A 17791-nucleotide genomic window follows, 5' to 3' on the forward strand; every position below is an offset into this window, starting at 1 on the left:
TCTAATCAGGTTATATCCTAAATGCCCTTCCCTCCAAACTAATGTTAGACCTGATGTGGAAGGATGCGGCCCTAAACACGTCCTTAGACTGGAGCAGCATTTTGTGTTCCTAAGGAGTGTTGACTTGGGGATGACAGAGTGTAAGGTCCTGGAGGGTGAGAAAGCTGAACAAGGAATTTGTGCTTATAAACCTGAGAGAAGAACCTTACAGCGACATGGAAGAAGGAATTGCAAAAGTACAATTTAGCTCCAGTTTGGAACTTTTTAAAACAACCTGGGTTTTAGAAGAATCCAGGTCAGCAGGCTGGGCTCTCACAGTGGAACTGTAGAAGGTTGGAAATACTTCGCTAACTTTTAAAATGACAGACCTGGTCCATCTGTAAGCTGTGTATTTAGCATGCGTCCCACGGTAGGTGGCCAGCCTTTGCTATAACTGAGTCATGCTTCAAGGTTTATTAAAAAGCTAACTTGTACTGTGCCTGACATTAGAAATGTGTTTATTTTTATAGTTGTTATATCTGATTTATTTTCAGTCAAACTCACAAAACTTTGAGTGCCTTCTGTGTCCAAGGCACAAAGAAACAGAAGTCCCCCAATTCTGGTTCTGAAGGATCTTACCATCTAGGCGAAGAATTAAATCCATGGAAAGTTGATAAGAAAAATGTAAATAATTTAGATAACAGGAAAAACCATTTTAGGGTAACGGACGGTTGATTCCCAAAATAATTGTGTATACTTCCCATAAGAATTCTGAAGGAAGTCACTTTCCGCTCGGGCTCTTCTCAGTAAAGAAGGGCCTTTCGGACAGGGGAGATTGGACTGTGGGTCTGGGATATGTAAAGACACTTAAAACCAGGTATCAGTTTGATTAAAGCAGATATCCTCAGCCTTGGTGCTGTTGACATTTGGGGCTGGTTTGTTCTTTGTTGTCCTGTGCATTGTAGGATGTTTACAAGAATCCCTGGCCTCTGCCCACTAGAAGCCAGTAGTGCCCTCCACCCCTGTTGTGATAATAAAAATGTCTCCAGATATTGCCAGATGTTTCCTGGAGGATGCAATCACACCCACACCCCCACCCCCCCAACCCTGCCCCGACACACACAAGAACCAAGGGATTCGAGGGCCCTGGAAGAAAGTGGGGGAAGAACAGGAAGTCCTCGACCACTAGGCTTAGATACAAGCAGTGAGGAGCCTTTAAGAACTGAGCAAAGATGTGACCTAAATGGCCTTTGAAGAAGGTTAATGTGACAGCAAAGGAAAAGGATAGATGGGTGGGTAGAGAATGAACACAGCACAGATGAGATGTTTTGGGATTAATCTAAGTGTGAGATGATGACCTGCGTTAGGTTCATGGAAGTGATAGCAGATGGTAGCTAGGTAGTGAGAAAGTCACAGAACCATCGGAAGGACATGAATTTCCTGGGAATTTGGGAGCATGGTGGTGGTATATGCCGAGATACAGAGAGAGATAAGAGATCTAAAATTTTTGATAGGGAGATGAATTTAATGTTACGTATACTGATTATGGAATGGCAGTCAAACTTGCCAGGTAGCAGCAGAAAAGGCTCAAATGAGATTCAGGGAATGGTGAGGACTAAAAATAATGATGTGATAGTAGTGTTCTGCTGAGAGGTAATATCTGAGCGAAGAGCATCCTGAAGTAAGAGGACAGACTGAGATGAGTAGAGGCATGAGGGCTGAACCGGATAAAGATTTGGTGGACGGTTGCTGAAGAGAAACAGCCAGCAAAGAAGTCCGTGATGCGCTCCAAGAAGCAGGAGAAGATGTAGGACGGCTGGTCATGAGAAAAGGGAAGGAGAAAGCTAGCCTGAGTGGTGGTCCCTAGGGCTCTGTGCCCTTGGGACCTTACGAGGGTCACGGGTAACCAGACTGTGAGGTGACCAGATGAAGTTTGCCTCTCCATGGGGCTGAGCAAGGGCGCACGCAACTGATAGGAAAAACCAATGGGGTTGTACAGCACTCCTGACTCAAGCAATTTGACTACACTGAACTTTGATGCCTGGCTGAGTGGCAGTGAATCAGGCTTAAGGAAAGCTTTGTGCCCTAGAATAACGCCAGGTTTCTCCCAAGCCTGCCAAATGCTGACCTTGCCTTTGTTTGTTCTGACTTAGTTCTGTGCCTTTCCCTGCAGCCGCAGCAGCCATCCCAGGAGAAGTTCTACAGCATGGCTGCCCAGATCAAGCTCCTCTTAGAAATTCCTGAGAAGATCTGGAGCTCGATGGAGGCCTCGCAGTATCTCCACGCCACACAGCTCTACCTGCTCTGCTGTCACCTTCACAATCTGCTCCAGCTGGATTCTTCTGGTTCCCAATGCAGCCCCGTCCTCTCCCGATTCCCCATACTCATCCGGCAGGTGGCAGCTGCCAGCCACTTCCGGTAAGTGGATCCAGCACAAAGACCTTCCCTGGTGATGGCCACACTTCACCACAATGTTATGGAATGTCTTCTTCCCTGTTATACCAAGTTTCTTCTCCCAGGATGTGGAAAATTCCCTGCTGACCTCTGTCATCATCTCTCTAGGTCAACCATTCTGCATGAAAGCAAGATGCTGCTCAAGTGCCAAGCCGTGTCTGACCAAGCTGTCGCTGAGGCCCTGTGCTCTGTGATGCTCTTAGAAGAGAGTTCTCCTCGCCAGGCCCTCGCCGACTTCCTGTTGGCCAGAAAGGCAGCTATTCAGAAACTTCTCAGCCAGCCACACCATGGTGGGTGTGGCTTTTTCCCAAAATTTGGTCCTTAAACATGTGAATAGAGAAAGATGAGCTGAGGGAGACAAGCATCCAAAGCGTTCTCTGTTTTTGACTTTAGTAAATTGTTTAAAAGAGGCTGGTTTCTTCTCTTAGGTGCTGGTATCAAGTCTCAGATTTGCTCACTAGTGGAGTTACTGGCCACTACTTTGAACCAAGCTCATGCCCTTTTCTACACTTTGCCGGAAGGCCTGCTGCCAGATCCATCCCTGCCATGTGGCCTGCTCCTCTCGACTCTGGAGACCATCACAGGCCAGCATCCTACCGGTGAGCTCTTAGCCACCCTTTTTATTTTCTGGTTCATTCAGGTAATATTTACTGAGCATCTACCATCTGCCAGCTTCTGTGCCAGGCTCTGGGGATACAGCTGTGAACTGGACAAGTATGGACCCCAACTTCGAGGGTCATAGGCTAGTGGTAGAGGCAGATATTGAACTCACAGATACACAAATATCTGCTTAATATCAATGTTGGTCATTGCTACAAAGGCAAAATACAAGTTGACTTGGGAGCGTTGAATGGAGGGACCTCACCAAGATCAGAAAAGAATTCCCTGGAGAAGGGACATTTGAACTGAAACCTGAAGGTTGAGTAGGAGTTAGTCGGGCAAAGAAGGCAAGGATGAGAGAGCTGCAGGAAAGGGAGGAGGATGTGCAAATGTCCTGAGGCAAGGAAGATATTAGTGTATTTGAGGAACTGAAAGAAAGCAGATGAGGCTGAGGGGTATTGGGTGAGGGGAAGAGCAGCATGAGAAGAGACGTGGCCGGTCTGTCAGATGTGACCAAATGATGCAGCCATGTGGACCAGGCTGGAGAGTTTTAACTTTATCCAGAGAACAATGGATAGCCTTCTAGAACATTCTAGCCCTGGTGGTCCTTCTGTTATCCGTTCCCACACATCCCATACTTTTACTTAGTAGCATTTATCCCAGGTGGAATTAAGTGCAATTGGCTTTTGTGTGGCAGTGGCTCCCCATGGGGCTGGAGTGGACGCTGACAGCTCACTTAGGAGGCTGTCGCCGTGACCCAGGTGACAGACCAGGGGGCAGTAGAGATGGAGCTGAGTGGACAACTTGGACATGTGTTTAGGAGGAGGAGATTTGGCGCTGGGCTGGCTGTGGAGAGAGTGGCAGGGAAGTGTTGAAGTTTCCGAGAAAAGGAGCTAGTTTGAAAGGGCTGATGATGAGTTCACTTGTGAAAATTCCAGTGGAGACGACTGAGACCTTGGAGTGGAAATGTGGAGCGGGCAGGCGCCAGTGGGTCTGGCACGCAGGAGGGGTGTGGCGGAGACACAGGCCTCTGCACGCGGCCGTTGTTTGCAGCTGTGGGCATGGATGACATGTTCACTAAGAAGGGAGGAGGACAGGGGACTGTGCCTCAGGATGCTCCAGGACGCAAAGGTCAGGCGGAGGGACACAGCCACAGGCAGAGGGAAGGAGAGGAATGTGCTCAGGCCACGTGGTCATTTTCAGAGAGACGTGCGTTAACTAGTCTCGTCTCTGCCTTGCTTTATCTTTCAGCGAGGCGGCCACTTCCTTGTGCCTGGTTTCCCTCTCAGTGCTTACATTTAATGCTCTTTGCCTCTCATGAGAGGTGAGTGTTGGTGACTTTGTCATGGAAAACAAGTTCAAGGGCCCTCAGAAGGACCCCTGGGCTTCAAAGTCCAGAGGGTGCTCGTGCACAGAATACAAGGAATGGGCCTCCCAGAGTCGCACGGCGGGGCCCGTGCCCTTCTCGAGAGGTCGCCTCCGAGGAGCCACCACAGCTCATGGTCAGGATGCCTGGTCATTGGTTCTCTCCTGGGATCCCCAGGGGCGGTAGGAGAATGGGGAGGCCGGGAAACCATCACCTTTTGTTTTCTGACAACTGACGTGCTACGTGTAAAATGTCAAGGACTGCACAGACTCCATTCTCTGTCTCTCTCTTTTTTCCCCCCATTCCTTTCCTCCCTGTCCTTTGCTTTCTTCTCAACCAATAAGATGACCAGAGCTGGAGGGAAGCTGCCACACTCTCTGCTGAGGGAGGCCCTGGGAAAAATATTCTGTACTTTCTTTTTCCCCCTATTTCAGAGGTCCAGTCTGGCGTGCCCAGAGGCAGGCTAAGTGATCTTTGGGAATTCCTTCTGGGTCCCTTCTTTACTATGCTGTTCGAAGGACAGCCTGATGATTCCTCAACTGGCCTTCTCTTTAGGAAAGGGCATCAGTGTTCTGCAAGAGGAGATGAAGCTCTGCGGCTGGTTCAAACACCTGCCAGCGTCCGTGGTAGAGTTCCAGCCGGCGCTCCGCACCCTCGCACACCCCATCAGCCAGGAGTACCTGCGGGACACGCTGCAGAAGTGGATCCATGTGTAGGTGGCCAGGCCTTCCCGAGGCTGGGGACCCGTCCACGCACCAGTATGGCCGTGCAAGGGCCAGTGAGGGATGAGGGGGAGCGTGGTGTTCCAGATGAGGCTCAGCCTGCTTCCCACGGGGTCGTGCAGGCCACTCACTCAGACACCTGTCACTGCCTTCGTGGCGGGTTAGCCCCTGCTCTGGGAGAACCAGGGAGGAATTTGTCTGTCAAAATATTATGTAAAGGATTCTAAATTCTCTCTGTGTAAGACTTCTGCCACTCCTCAACTTTTCTTATGGCATTGGTTTTTGAAGCCGTTCTCTGGGGCTCTGGACTTCCTTCTAGATGTCTCAGGGAAGCAAGGCTGGGCCTGGGGAAAGGGCTACAGGCCCCACCTGCCAATCCAGCTGGAAATGCTGTGTTTATATATGTTTATAAATGCTCTCAGATAAATATATTTATATCTTGGGACCCAGGTAAGAGGTTTTCAAATGGAGTGCTGCTGCTTTTCTTAATAAAGGTGTGAAAAAACCACGCATCTCATGGGGCGCAGGGAGATCGATTTTGTTGCAGGTGTAATGAAGACATTAAAAACGGGATCACCAATCTGCTTAAGTACGTGAAGAGCATGAAGGCTCTCGCAGGCATCCGGGACGCCATGTGGGAGCTTCTTAACATGGAGTCCACCGCCCACAGCTGGACCGTGGTGTGCCGGCGGCTCCTGGAGAAGCCCCTCCTGTTCTGGGAGGACCTGATGCAGCGGCTCTTCCTTGACCGATTGCAGGTGAGCTGGGAGTCACACAGTCCAGCTCTCGTGGCCAGTCCTCGTGTGCTCTTTGACTGTCTGGGGAGACTCCTGTCATCTCCTAAGTGTGTTCTTTCCCTGCTGACTTCCTCCCGGGGTGGCTCTTCTGGATGAACGAATCATAGCAGTGAACAGAGATGCAGACTCTAGTGCTGAAAAGGAGACCAGGCCTCTGTCCGTTGGTCAGGAACGTGTGCGTGTCCACCAGCGATGACTTTGTTCTCTGCCAACACCGTGTCGTCTTTCTGAGCGTGGTGGAGGACATTCGGAATGCTAGGATAGACTGCCACTTGGTGCTCTTGTTTCGAGATGTCCTGAAAGGCATTGTGACGGGAGCTGTTTTCTTATTCTCTTTTAGACTCTGACGAAAGAAGGCTTCGACTCCATCTCCGCTAGTTCCAGAGAGCTCCTCGTTTCAGCTCTGCAGGAACTGGAAAGCAGCACCAGCAACGCCACCCCAAATAAGCACATCCACTTTGAGCATAACATGGCTCTCTTCCTCTGGTCCGAGAGTCCCAGTGACCTGCCTCCTGATGCCGCCTGGGTCAACGTGGCAAACCGGGGTCAGCTGGCTGGTAGTGGGCTCTCCATGAAAGCTCAGGCTGTGAGCCCGTGTGTCCAGAACTTCTGTTCTGCCCTTGATTCTAAACTGAAGGTTAAATTGGAGGACCTCATGGCTTACCTTCCCTCTGGTGACTCGTCACTTTCTAAGGATGTCTCCCCCTCGCAAGCGAGGAGCTGTGCCTTTGACAGGTACGCGGATGCTGGGACCGTGCAGGACATGCTGCAGACCCACTCGGTGGCGTGCATCCAGCACATCACGGACTGCATCCGGGTGGAGCTGCAGAGCATTGAAGACATTGTGCAAGGGCAGCAGGACGTCCTCAGTGGTGTCAAGCTGCACGCAGTCCTGTTCATGGCCAGACTCTGCCAGTCCCTGGGAGAACTGTGTCCCCATCTGAAGGAGTGCATCTTGGGAAAATCGGGGAGCTCCGAGAAACCTGCAAGGGATTCTAGGGCTCTGAAAAAACAGGGAAAGGGGAAAACTCAGGAAATAATTCCTACACAGGCCAAGTGGCAGGAAGTAAAGGAACTCCTCCTCCAGCAGAGTGTGGTGGGCTACCGGATCTGGAGCTCAGCGGTTGTGAAGGTGAGGGGCGTGGAAACGTTTTCTTTCCCTGCTCACCAGGGAGTGCCGGCTTTGTCTCCCTTTTATCATATTCCAAGCTGGCCAACCTCAATAAAGTCTTCTAATAGTAAGGGAATAAAAATTATTTCATACAGTTATTCTGACTTATCTCTGCCAGAGAGCTCAAATGTAAAAACTTTTCCATTCATTTTTAGCCTGGATTTTATAGACAGAAAACCTGATTTTTTTTTTTCCTTCCATCTGATGAGAATGAAAGACCTTCTCCCTGGACAAGGGTCTATATTTCCTGCCCGTCAACCTCAATATCATATTCTTTCTAATCTCCACTAGTGTCTTAACAGATAGTCCCTGCCTTTTTTTTTGGGGGGGGGTGGTGAGGAAGATTGGCTCTGAGCTAACATCTGTTGCCAGTCTTCCTCTTTTTGCTTGAGGAAGATTGTTGCTGAGCTAACATCTGTGCCGGTCTTCCTCTATTTTGTACATAGAGAATGCCGCCATAGCATGACTTGATGAGTGGTGTGTAGGTCTGCGCCCAGGATCCAAACATGCAAACTCTGGGCTGCTGAAGTGGAGCACATGAATTTAACCACTACGCCACCGGCTGGCCCCAAGAGATAGCCCCTGAGATATGTAGAGTTAGCAAAAAAATTCCTATTGCTGATATCAGTAATTAGCCCAAAGAAGAGTGATGCTTACCATGCACCATCCCACACACGCTCTAGGCAGCAGAAGCTGGTCTCAGGACTACTCTAGGAGTTTGAAATAAACTCTACACAAGGGATCTGAGTGGCCTCTCTGGATATTTGCCTTTTGTTACCAGGTTTTGGCTCATGGATTTGCCCAGTCATTACTTTTAGATGATGCTGGCTCAGTGCTGGCTACGGCCACCAGCTGGGATGAACTAGAAATTCAGGAGGAAGCAGAGTCTGGCAACAGCATCACATCCAAGATCCGACTCCCTGTCCAGGTAGGCAAGTGCCACCGTTAGCGAGCCCGTGGCTGAAATGGGCACCTGCTCTGTAGGAAGGAAAAAGACTAAAAAATGCCGCAGCATGCAGCTTCTGAGGAAGAGCTGCAGGTAATATGTGTAACTCTCTTGTGGGGGCAAAGTGGATGTAGGGCCAAGTAAATGACTGACTGTTCGAGAAGTCAGTCAATGATTCTTTCCTGTTGTACCACGGGCTCTGTGCTGATGAGAGAACCACTTACCCCAAAGGGAAAACAGCAACAGCAGTAAGACACAGTGCCACCTGCCAGGTCAGGCCAAGGCCACCGAGGGAAGGACAGCAAATGTCACTTGTCTGTAACTGTGTGCTGTAACAGGGGCTGACTGGAGAGGTCAGGGTCCGGTGTGTTTTCCTGATAAGGATAAATGGACCCACTCTCACCACGTCTCATTCAATGGCGTAAGTTGGCGACTTGACATTCCTTTGTTTTTCCAGCCATCCTGGTACGTACAGTCCTTCCTGTTTAGCTTATGCCAGGAAATTAATCGGGTTGGAGGCCATGCCTTGCCAAAGGTGACACTGCAGGAGATGCTGAAAAGCTGTATGCTTCAAATAGTAGCTGCCTATGAGAAACTTCCAGAAGAAAAACAGATGAAGGTAGGCGTTTGAATTTTTTTCCATTAAAAACAGAAATAAAAACCTTAACTTTTTCTTGGGTCTGGGCAGTTCACGTCAAGGATTCCAGGTGTTAAGGCTCACTCCGCCTGCCTGGCTAGTTAGTAGTGGCTTCCAGCTCTTCGCAAGGGTCAAGCGGGTCTTCATGAGAATGCAGTCCCGTCCAGGTGGAAAGGCTGAACGCTGGGGTTAGAGGCCTGGTTTCCAACTCCAGCACGGCCACACGCTCAGGGCAGGGCTGGCAGACCGCTGATCTGTGTCCTCAGGACCCCATGTGCTCACGTAGATAAACTGCTCAGGGGGCTGTGCGGAAGCTGGGGCAGTGGCAGAGCCCAGCGCGTGGACACGAGGGACTGTTACGGGAGGTCTGGCCCCCAGCCCTCCACTCCTCTCCCCTGCTGTGAGGCATTCTGCCCTTGATGTATATTCCATTTCATCAATAACTTTTTTTTTATTTTAATTTTTTGGTGAGGAAGATTGTCGCTGAACTAACATCTGTGCCAGTCTTCCTCTATTTTGTATGTGGGATGCCGCCACAGCATGGCTTGATGAGTGGTGTGTACTCGTTATTCATCTGCACCCGGGATGCGAACCTGCGAACCCCGGGCCACCAAAGTAGAGCCTGCAAACTTAACCACTACACCACCGGGCTGGCCCCCAGTAATATTTTTAAGACAGGCCCGACTCCTGATTTTGGAAAGAATTCAGGTAGGTCATCTCTCCTGAGCTACCTCAAAATGCCTCTTCATGCCAGAAGTTTTTTTCTTTAAAATAACCATCTATTTGGGGCTGGCCCCATGCCTAGTGGTCAAGTTTGGCACGTGCCGCTTTAGCGGCCTTGGTTTGGGTCCTGGGCGTGGACCTACACCACTCAGGGGCAGCCATGCTATGGTGGTGACCCACATACAAAATAGAGGAAGATTGGCACAGATGTTAGCTCAGGGCGAGACCCACCCCCCAAAAAAACCCCAAAAAACAAAAACCATCTACAGTACCTGAGGCCTTTCTTTTTTACGGGCAGGGTCTCTTCCCACCTGTTAGGTTTTTAGTTTTGTTTAAGACCCAGTTTGTAACGTAACTTATTTTTGTTGTTGTTGTGAGAGTCAGCTGGCCATGAGAGTATGAAAACCTTCTGCTTCTGAAATAACAAGGTGTAACTCAACTAAAACACGAAGCCGTTTGTTATGCTGACATAACAAGCCGTCACCCCTAATGGGCGGGGACGGGAAATTCATTTGCAGAAGGAAGGTGCGTTTCCAATGACCCAGAATCGGGCACTGCAGCTGCTTTATGATCTGCGTTATCTCAACATCGTTCTGACCGCCAAGGGCGAAGAGGTGAAGAGCGGCCGCAGCAAGCAGGACTCCAGGTAGCTGCCCTGCGCCGGCTCTTCCGCTGGCCTCTTCCAAGTGCACAGAGCCCTTCTGGGAAGCCAGCTAGGAGTTGGCTTCTCACTGCACATCAGTGGTGTTTGTTTTCAGCAGCAAGTGCCTGTATTACCAGCAAGATAAATAACGGCCACCTGCTGGATAAATGCCATGGTCAAGTGTGGTAGGTGGAATCTCATTCCTCCCTCTTCTCACTCAGCCTGCCAACTGTTGGGTTTACTTTGAGCCTTTAGTGCCCTCCCTGGAAACAGCAGGAGGGAATGGACTTAGACATCACACCAGGTCACAACTCCTGATAATCACGATAATCAGTGACATGTGGTCGGCATGAAGAAGAAATCCAGTTTCTAGGATTTCTATGGCATTAAAATACCATAACATTGGTTTTTGTCCTAAAAATGTGGAGAATCATCATCCTAATCCTTTTTTCAGATTTGAGAAAGTGGCTGACTACCTGGAAGGCCTCATTGACCCGTTTGACCTGGATGTTTTCACACCACATCTCAATAGCAACCTTAATCGCCTGGTGCAACGAACTTCTGTAAGTCAGTTGGAAGCCATGCTCACTGTGAATGAAGTGCCACAGGCTCAAATGAAAAAATAAACCCGCTCCAGCACTCACTCCTCCAGGAGGCAATGTTGGGAGGGGGCAGGACGCAAATAGCCGAGTTTAGTTTAAGGGGTGGAAGAGGATTAGAGGAGGTCACCACCACCTGCCCCTTTCGTTGCAGATAAGGAGCGTTAGGGTTTTATCAAGGCCTCAGAAAGAGGAGTGAAAACAAGAGCTATTTGACTCTGAGCTTCTGACCCGTGGGCAGTGGTTAACAGCAGTTTTGAAGCATTAACGCACTCAAAAGAACATTCCCCAAAAGGATGGTTAGCAACAGTACGACTGAGTCCCAACAGAGAAGTGATTTTCTAACTGGACGATAAAAACCCAGCATGTCACGTGCTCCCTTTCTGCCTGACAGGTTCTGTTTGGACTGGTTACTGGCCCAGAGAATCAGTTCACCCCTAGGAGCAGTACATTCAACTCCCAAGAACCCCATAACATCCTGCCACTGGCATCGAGTCAGATCAGGTAACAATGCCAGGACGCGTCTGCTGGGCCCCAAATCTTCCTGTGCGTGCAACCGAAATTCCTTCATCTTGTTTTGTAGGTTCGGACTTCTTCCACTGAGCATGACAAGCACCCGAAAGACCAAATCAACCAGCAGAAGCATCGAAAACAAAGCCCAGGTTAGTGCAGAGAGCAAGAGGTTCGTCCCCGTTGATCTCGTCCCCATCTCCCACCAAACCGCCCGGTCAGCAGCCCTTTGAATAAGTGATGAAGAACCGAATGACACAGTGCACTAATGCTTTTAATGGCGGCGCAGTATAGAAGTACAAGGTTTTACTAGCTTGAGCTAATAGAAGTTTTAAAAGATGCCCATTTACACTATCAAGTAGCCGCATAATAGAAATGTATCTCAGGCTGCCAAGGCTGTAGAAAATATGCAGGACAGGATGCAGTTATTTCTGGTTTTTAATAGGGTAAAAGAGCTAACTGCCAACCCAGCACTATGATTGTACTTACTTGGGAAAAAACTTTTGGTAATGGTTTCGTCTTCCATTTCTTTTAGCTGGGTGGGAAGTAAAAGGAAATTTGCTTTCTCAAGTTTTACATTTTCTTGTTAATACACGTTTTGTTTCAGTAGGCTGCCATCCATAAGCCTGCAGGAGTCCTCCTGGGTATTTCTGAATTGTGTTGTGTACAGTGTTTGAGAGCTCAAACAGCTTGTCTTCCTACAGCATTTAGTTGTCGTTTGCTTTATTGTTAGACAAAATATTAGCAACGCATCCTTTCCATATTCCCTGCCATCAAACCCATTAAGATCCAAAATCCTCGGCAAACATCTGGTTTTAAAACTTGGGAGATGGTAGTGAAAACCAGTGGTTCGGGCACAAACCATCCACTCTGTAAGCATGGGCCTGTGCTGTAACTTCGCCCCCCACTCTAAATTTCTACTTCAAGTAACTCACCTTTAAATTCTATCCATCTTGGTGGAACAAACCATGGAAAAGAGGTACACATTTACCCTTTTCCTATGATAGTCCTCATCTTCAAATTTTACTTCTGTCATATAATAAAATCTCATTCTGTCCCCTATGTCCTTTTCAAATCTCGACAAGGAGCAAAGTCGCCTTTCTAGAGCTAGCCATGCTTCTCGGATCTGCTTGTGTGTGCTGTGTGGACTCCGAGTGGGGTGGGGTGGGCTGGGGTGGGGGGTGTGAGCAGGCAGGAGGGTTCGGGTGGACTCTAAGGCACTTTCCTCTACATGCAATGGCAGGCGGTCCCCCCGGCACTCTCCCGAGCAGATGACCCGATGCAGCCTGGCTCCTTGTTCAGACAGCTTGTCAGTGAGGAAGAAGACTCGTCTACACCTTCATTATTCAAACTTGGCTGGCTCTCTAGTATGACTAAATAACATGGGAACATATCTATCTCTTGCTAAATAAATACTACTGCATTATTTCTTCTAAAGGTGCCTCTGCTCATTTGTTTCTAAGCCACACCAGTCCTTCCAGTTTCAATGGTGGAATGTGGCCCCTGCTGTTAGGGGTTATGTTAAGCATAAAGTGAATCTTTAGCCAATAGTTTTGCAACACCTGTGACTTCAGACATCAGTTCAGACGGCCATACTTTGTCAGCATCAATCAACGCCTTAATTCTCAACAGACAAGGCAGAATTATCAGTGAGATCACATACGCTGCTGCTATGACAAGTTTGTAAGACAAACAGTCGTCACGCATTTTGTGACTCTCAGAACGGTGCGATGTTTTCCACTAACTGACACGGAGGCTCTGGAGGGATCAGGGTAACAGAAGTGATCTGTGTGTGTGAGAGTCTGAAAGACATTCTCTCCGGAAATACAAATATATAACAGAGAAGACAGCTATCAGGGAGGGCGCCTGACGTACGCGCTCTCAGCTGGGGTCTGACGGTCCTGTTACCAAGGAGAGCACTTTCAACAGGACAGCTACACACTAAGAGGTAGAATGGCAATTAATTTCAGTGCAAGACTGAATCAAGCTTTCTATATTTTGGAAAAAAACTTATGTTTTTTCATGGAAACTAGATACTCTTTTCTAGTTTATTGAATTTAAAAAATTGAAGATCCCGCATTTTTAAAAGGCCCTTTTACATAAAGTAGAATTTCTAATTGACAGATTTGGATATCCATCTGAACTGGACAGACTATGGAATCGACACGCAGATGAGATTTCCTCATACCACTACCTTGACATGGATTTGATACCCACCCTTAAAAGAATCCTATAAAAAATTGCTTCAAAGCCCCTTTGAAATTGCAATAGTGCAGCAAAACCACAAGTAAACAACTGCCTGTTAGCCTGTTATTTCAAATATAGACTGAAAAGCCAACAGGCATTTTTTTGTGCAATTTTTTAAAACATCGTAAGTTGAACTATCAAATCTGCACAGCTGTCCCTTCACAGAAGGCAAGAAGCTGGCGGCACATCATGTCGGAGGCCGTCCTCGGTGCTGCAGGCTGTGAAAGTGGGCCTCCTTCAGGGTCTGGTTGATGTGGAAGTACGGGCCTTGGCACAGTGCGGACTGCTCGGGCACAGGCTGAGGGGTGTTAGGGCTGGACACGGCGCCCACGTGGTTTAAGCTGCTTTCTGGCCCACTGGCCCTGTCCGGGCTGTTGATGCTGCTGCTGCTGCTGCTGCTGCTCCCGCCACTGTCACTGCTTGAAGACTGGAAGGAAGAAGAAACAGGGTCACAATGAGGCTATTTTGTTTTTTAAGAGCTTTACTATAGTTAAATTTACAATACCCTGTTTAAGAATATTTTTCCTATTCAGTTTGAGGAGTACTAGCCTCAAAAAGTATCCTGGGCTTTACAGTTTACAAAGTACGTCCACCTAAGATACTTCATTCTAACTCTTCATAACTATGCTGTGAGGTCAAGTGGCATTACGACCCCCTTACACATCCCTAGGAAGTGGCAGGGTCCAGATTCAAGCACAGGCCTTCCGAGGGCAAATCCCTCCCACTACACCTTCATTCCTTCACGCATCCTCTAGCCGCTTTCATCATTCATTCCAATAATTTCCAGTAATCAAAGGAAGAAGTTCTCAGCCTCCAAGGCAAAGGATCAACCATCGGTCCAGGGTATAAAAAAGGGGTCCTCATAACAAGATGGCTTCTGGGCACAGGTTAAAAAATAAAAACTTGTGACAATTTCGTGGCCATCATCTCATGGAAATGAAGTTATATTCTCTGAATTCAGAACACATATCCTGAAAGATTTTAATACACTTCTTACAGAGCTATTCTATTTTTTATATTATTTTTGTGATTCAGTATGTGCATGTGTGCACAAGCATGCCTGATTCTTCGAATGTAATTAACATGACTTGGTGTCTCAGTCACCTTGAAAAAGCTATGCAGAGAGCCCTAGTAAGAGTCACTCTCAGAAATCTTCCTTCTCATGCTAGGTTCTCAAAAGGGAAGGCAATGGTAAGCAACCACTTCAGAATTAAGGCATTTTACTACTTTAACATTGTATTTCTAATAAAGACAACCCCAACAACTTAGTGAGCCATACCCTTCTCTATTTACACCTCAACACAATATTGTGCTAAAAGGAGTCAATGTATGAAAAAGTGAGAATTCTAGTAATTAATGATCTGGTGTATAATTTTTTTTAACTTAGCCGTCTGATACATCTAAATTTATATTCCCTTAGAGAAAGACATTGGTTTTGAAATGTCTGCTTACAACCATGTAAAATCTACATATAAGAAAAAAGACAGGAAAGCAACAGACCGTAGTAGTTATGTTAGAATAGAGGGATTATAGTTGCTTATTTTTTCTACACTCCACTCTGTTTTGCAATGTGGTGGTTATGTATTTTCATTATAAAAATAAATACATAAAATAAAATGTTTCCCGATAGATACTTTAAAAGTAATTTTTATAATGCTAGTTCTACCCATTTTTTGATCAAAAGTTATACCTGAAAATATGTGCATAAAGCAATGTTCATGAAGGGCATCCATAATTAAGACTAAACCAAGACTCATCCTGGGCCATGGCTCATTTGGAGCCACTTAACACAGGTCACATGTCCCACTGCCCATAGGCAGTAGGAGACAACCTATCTTTCTACAGTAAAAAAAAAAAAGTTCCTGAAAGCATTATAACGGGCTCACTGGAGTCAGATGGCAGGGTTAGCAGCAGCAGCCATTCCATTTACTCAAAGACTTAAGAAGTCAAAGCCAATTCAAACACAAAAATCGTTTTCCATCAAAGCCTCTCCCAACCTGCAGAGAACACCCTACATCTGCCGCTGGCACCGGGAGGCGGTGAGTATTTACGAGCAGGCTACTCCGCTAGGTAAGGACCCACCGCACACAGCACTGTGTTTCCTCTTAGTCTGCTGTCTTTACTGTTTTTCGTTACAGGTACTATCTGAAAATGAAGGCAAGAACTAGAATCAGTGCCTAGTAAGTCAAGTTTCCATCTCAAATTATATTTATTTCACACTATAGTAGTAAGGGTGACACTATTCTGAGAAAAGGTAAAAGTTCTTTTAAAATAAACAGGTTAGAAAAGACTTCTCTACAATACCTGTTTTAAAAAAAAGGGAGGATGACACGTATACCTGCAATGTCTAGCGCATTTTAACCACCTTGTAACTCGACTTCATAAAGACACATATAAAAATGTTTAGTGTGGGGCCGGCCCAGTGGCACAGCGGTTAAGTGTGCACTTTCCACTTCAGCCACCCAGGGTTCGCCGGTTCGGATCCCGGGTGCGGACATAGCACTGCTTGGCAAGCCATGTTGTGGCAGGCGTCCCATGTATAAAGTAGAGGAAGATGGGCATGGATGTGAGCTCAGGGCCAGTCTTCCTCAGCAAAAAGAGGAGGATTGGCAGCAGATGTTAGCTCAGGGCTAATCTTCCTCAAAAAAAAAAAAAAAAAAGTTTAGTGTGGCCTTGTTTATAACAGCTAAAAACTGGAAACAACCTAAATGTCTAACAGTAGAGAAACTGGTTAAATTATAATACATGTGTATAAAGTACTATACATGGAGTATAATTCATAACAATGAAATTCTATTCAGCTGTTAACAATGATGACAAGAGATGTATATATACCAATATTGAAAGATGTCTTTAACATCTTTTTTGCAAGTTACAAAACACTATGTATAGTATGTCAGCTGGTTTTTAAAATGTTTTTCTTTGATGTATACATATATGTACACCAAAAATAGTCTGGAAGGATATATATGCCAAACTATTTAGAATTTGGACCTTCTAGTATTTTTAATATCTTTATTTTCTATAGTTTCTACAGAAACAAATTTCATTTGAGGAAAAAATAACTTGATCATGAGTAAGAGAACTAAAAAATGTTACTATAAAATAGAGTAAGGTCTTTAGTTACTTCTAACTTCAAGACTGAGACTTAAAAGTATATATAGTGGGGCCGGCCCCGTGGCCGAGTGGTTAAGTTCGCGCGCTCCGCTGCAGGCAGCCCAGGGTTTCACCGGTTCGAATCCTGGGCACAGACGTGGCACTGCTCATCAAACCACGCTGAGGCAGCGTCCCACATGCCACAACTAGAAGGACCCACAACGAAGAATATACAACTATGTACCAGTGGGCTTTGGGGAGAAAAAGGAAAAAAATAAAATGTTTAAAAAAAAAAAGTATATACAGTGATAGAAGATTTCACTTATATAAGATTTCAGAAAGACCGTTTTGCCTCCCTTAACTACTTAAGAAGCACTCAAACTGCTTCAGTTCTGCTCACTTGCATTGAGCAGCCCAATGACACTTTTAAATCAATAGAAGAGAGCCTGCGTGGAACCCAGGAAGCTGGTGAATGCACTTGATGTGTTATTTTAATACAGATAAAACGTTCCATATATATTCCTCAAAGGTGAGAACAATACATCTCTTTCAGAGATGCTTTGGTTCCTATTTCCTGCCGACAGACCAGTCTTCTCACTAAGGAGGAGGCTTTAGGGAACCTCTCACAATCTCTGCATGGACCAGTGTTTTTCAAACTGAGGGTGAACCCACTGGTGGGTAGCAACCAGCATAATAAAAGCAAACAGAGTGCAACCTGGTAAGGGTAATTGTTCTGTGAAACCTTTTTTCAATTATGCACAGATATATTTGGTATGCACTGGGTCACAAAATAAAACATTTCTATGGGAAAGGGCCAAAAAAGTTTGCAAGTTCCTATGTCAGTTTTAACACTGTTAGCCATCAAAGTGGTCTGCTTTATGGAATAAAGGAAAGACCGTTATTTCCTTTGAACCCTAAACGCATAAAATCGAATCTTAAGTCTCTGTCGGTGCCTTAAGTTACACACAGAAGTAAATCATTTTGTCTTATAAAACCAAAGAACTTAAGATAGGAAAAAAATCGTATTTCCCCTACTTAGTAGAGCTTTTTAGTAGATTGCTTGGTGGGCAGGGACCACTACTTGACAGTGCATGGTTTGAAAATTACATCTGCTGAACTAGTACAGAAGTGTTTACCTTGTTCCACCTGTTCTTAAAAAGACGGCAAATTATTTTACAGAACGAGAAACGAGCGTCCACAGACTCTGGGACTGAGAAGACTCATCAAATAGGAATCTTATCTCCTCGGCCCTGACTCCATACAGAGACCGCGCACCAGAAAATTCATCCAAATCGACAGTT

The 17791-nt window shown here is 46.5% G+C and overlaps 2 protein-coding genes across 12 annotated transcripts in view; one reads left to right on the forward strand and one right to left on the reverse strand.

The window, feature by feature from the left end:
* Positions 1-12584, forward strand: part of COG1 (component of oligomeric golgi complex 1) — a 13566-nt gene extending 982 nt beyond the window's left edge. The window contains exons 2-15 of one of the 9 annotated variants that reach the window (XM_070483535.1): positions 2153-2397; positions 2542-2723; positions 2862-3032; positions 4955-5111; positions 5669-5879; positions 6259-7050; positions 7871-8017; positions 8493-8654; positions 9914-10041; positions 10493-10601; positions 11032-11141; positions 11221-11299; positions 11755-11791; positions 12391-12584. In XM_070483535.1, coding sequence (XP_070339636.1) covers positions 2153-2397; positions 2542-2723; positions 2862-3032; positions 4955-5111; positions 5669-5879; positions 6259-7050; positions 7871-8017; positions 8493-8654; positions 9914-10041; positions 10493-10601; positions 11032-11141; positions 11221-11299; positions 11755-11757 — 2496 coding nt within the window. In that variant the 3' untranslated portion in view covers positions 11758-11791; positions 12391-12584. Of the gene's footprint in view, positions 1-2152; positions 2398-2541; positions 2724-2861; positions 3033-4954; positions 5112-5668; positions 5880-6258; positions 7051-7870; positions 8018-8492; positions 8655-9913; positions 10042-10153; positions 10224-10492; positions 10602-11031; positions 11142-11220; positions 11300-11754 lie in introns of those variants that run through there. The other 8 variants (XM_070483534.1, XM_070483537.1, XM_070483536.1 and 5 more) reach the window with 8 other exon arrangements.
* VCF1 (VCP nuclear cofactor family member 1) overlaps positions 11403-17791 on the reverse strand; it is an 18208-nt gene continuing 11819 nt past the window's right edge. The window contains exons 3-4 of one of the 3 annotated variants that reach the window (XM_014839691.3): positions 15477-15539; positions 11403-13821 (exon numbers count right to left, since the gene is read on the reverse strand). In XM_014839691.3, the coding sequence (XP_014695177.1) occupies positions 13582-13821; positions 15477-15539 (303 nt within the window). In that variant the 3' untranslated portion in view covers positions 11403-13581. The remainder of the gene's footprint in view (positions 13822-15476; positions 15540-17791) is intronic. The other 2 variants (XM_014839690.3, XM_014839692.3) reach the window with 2 other exon arrangements.

Source organism: Equus asinus, chromosome 13 (genome assembly GCF_041296235.1).
Source record: "Equus asinus isolate D_3611 breed Donkey chromosome 13, EquAss-T2T_v2, whole genome shotgun sequence".
In the NCBI taxonomy this organism is placed as follows: domain Eukaryota; kingdom Metazoa; phylum Chordata; class Mammalia; order Perissodactyla; family Equidae; genus Equus; species Equus asinus.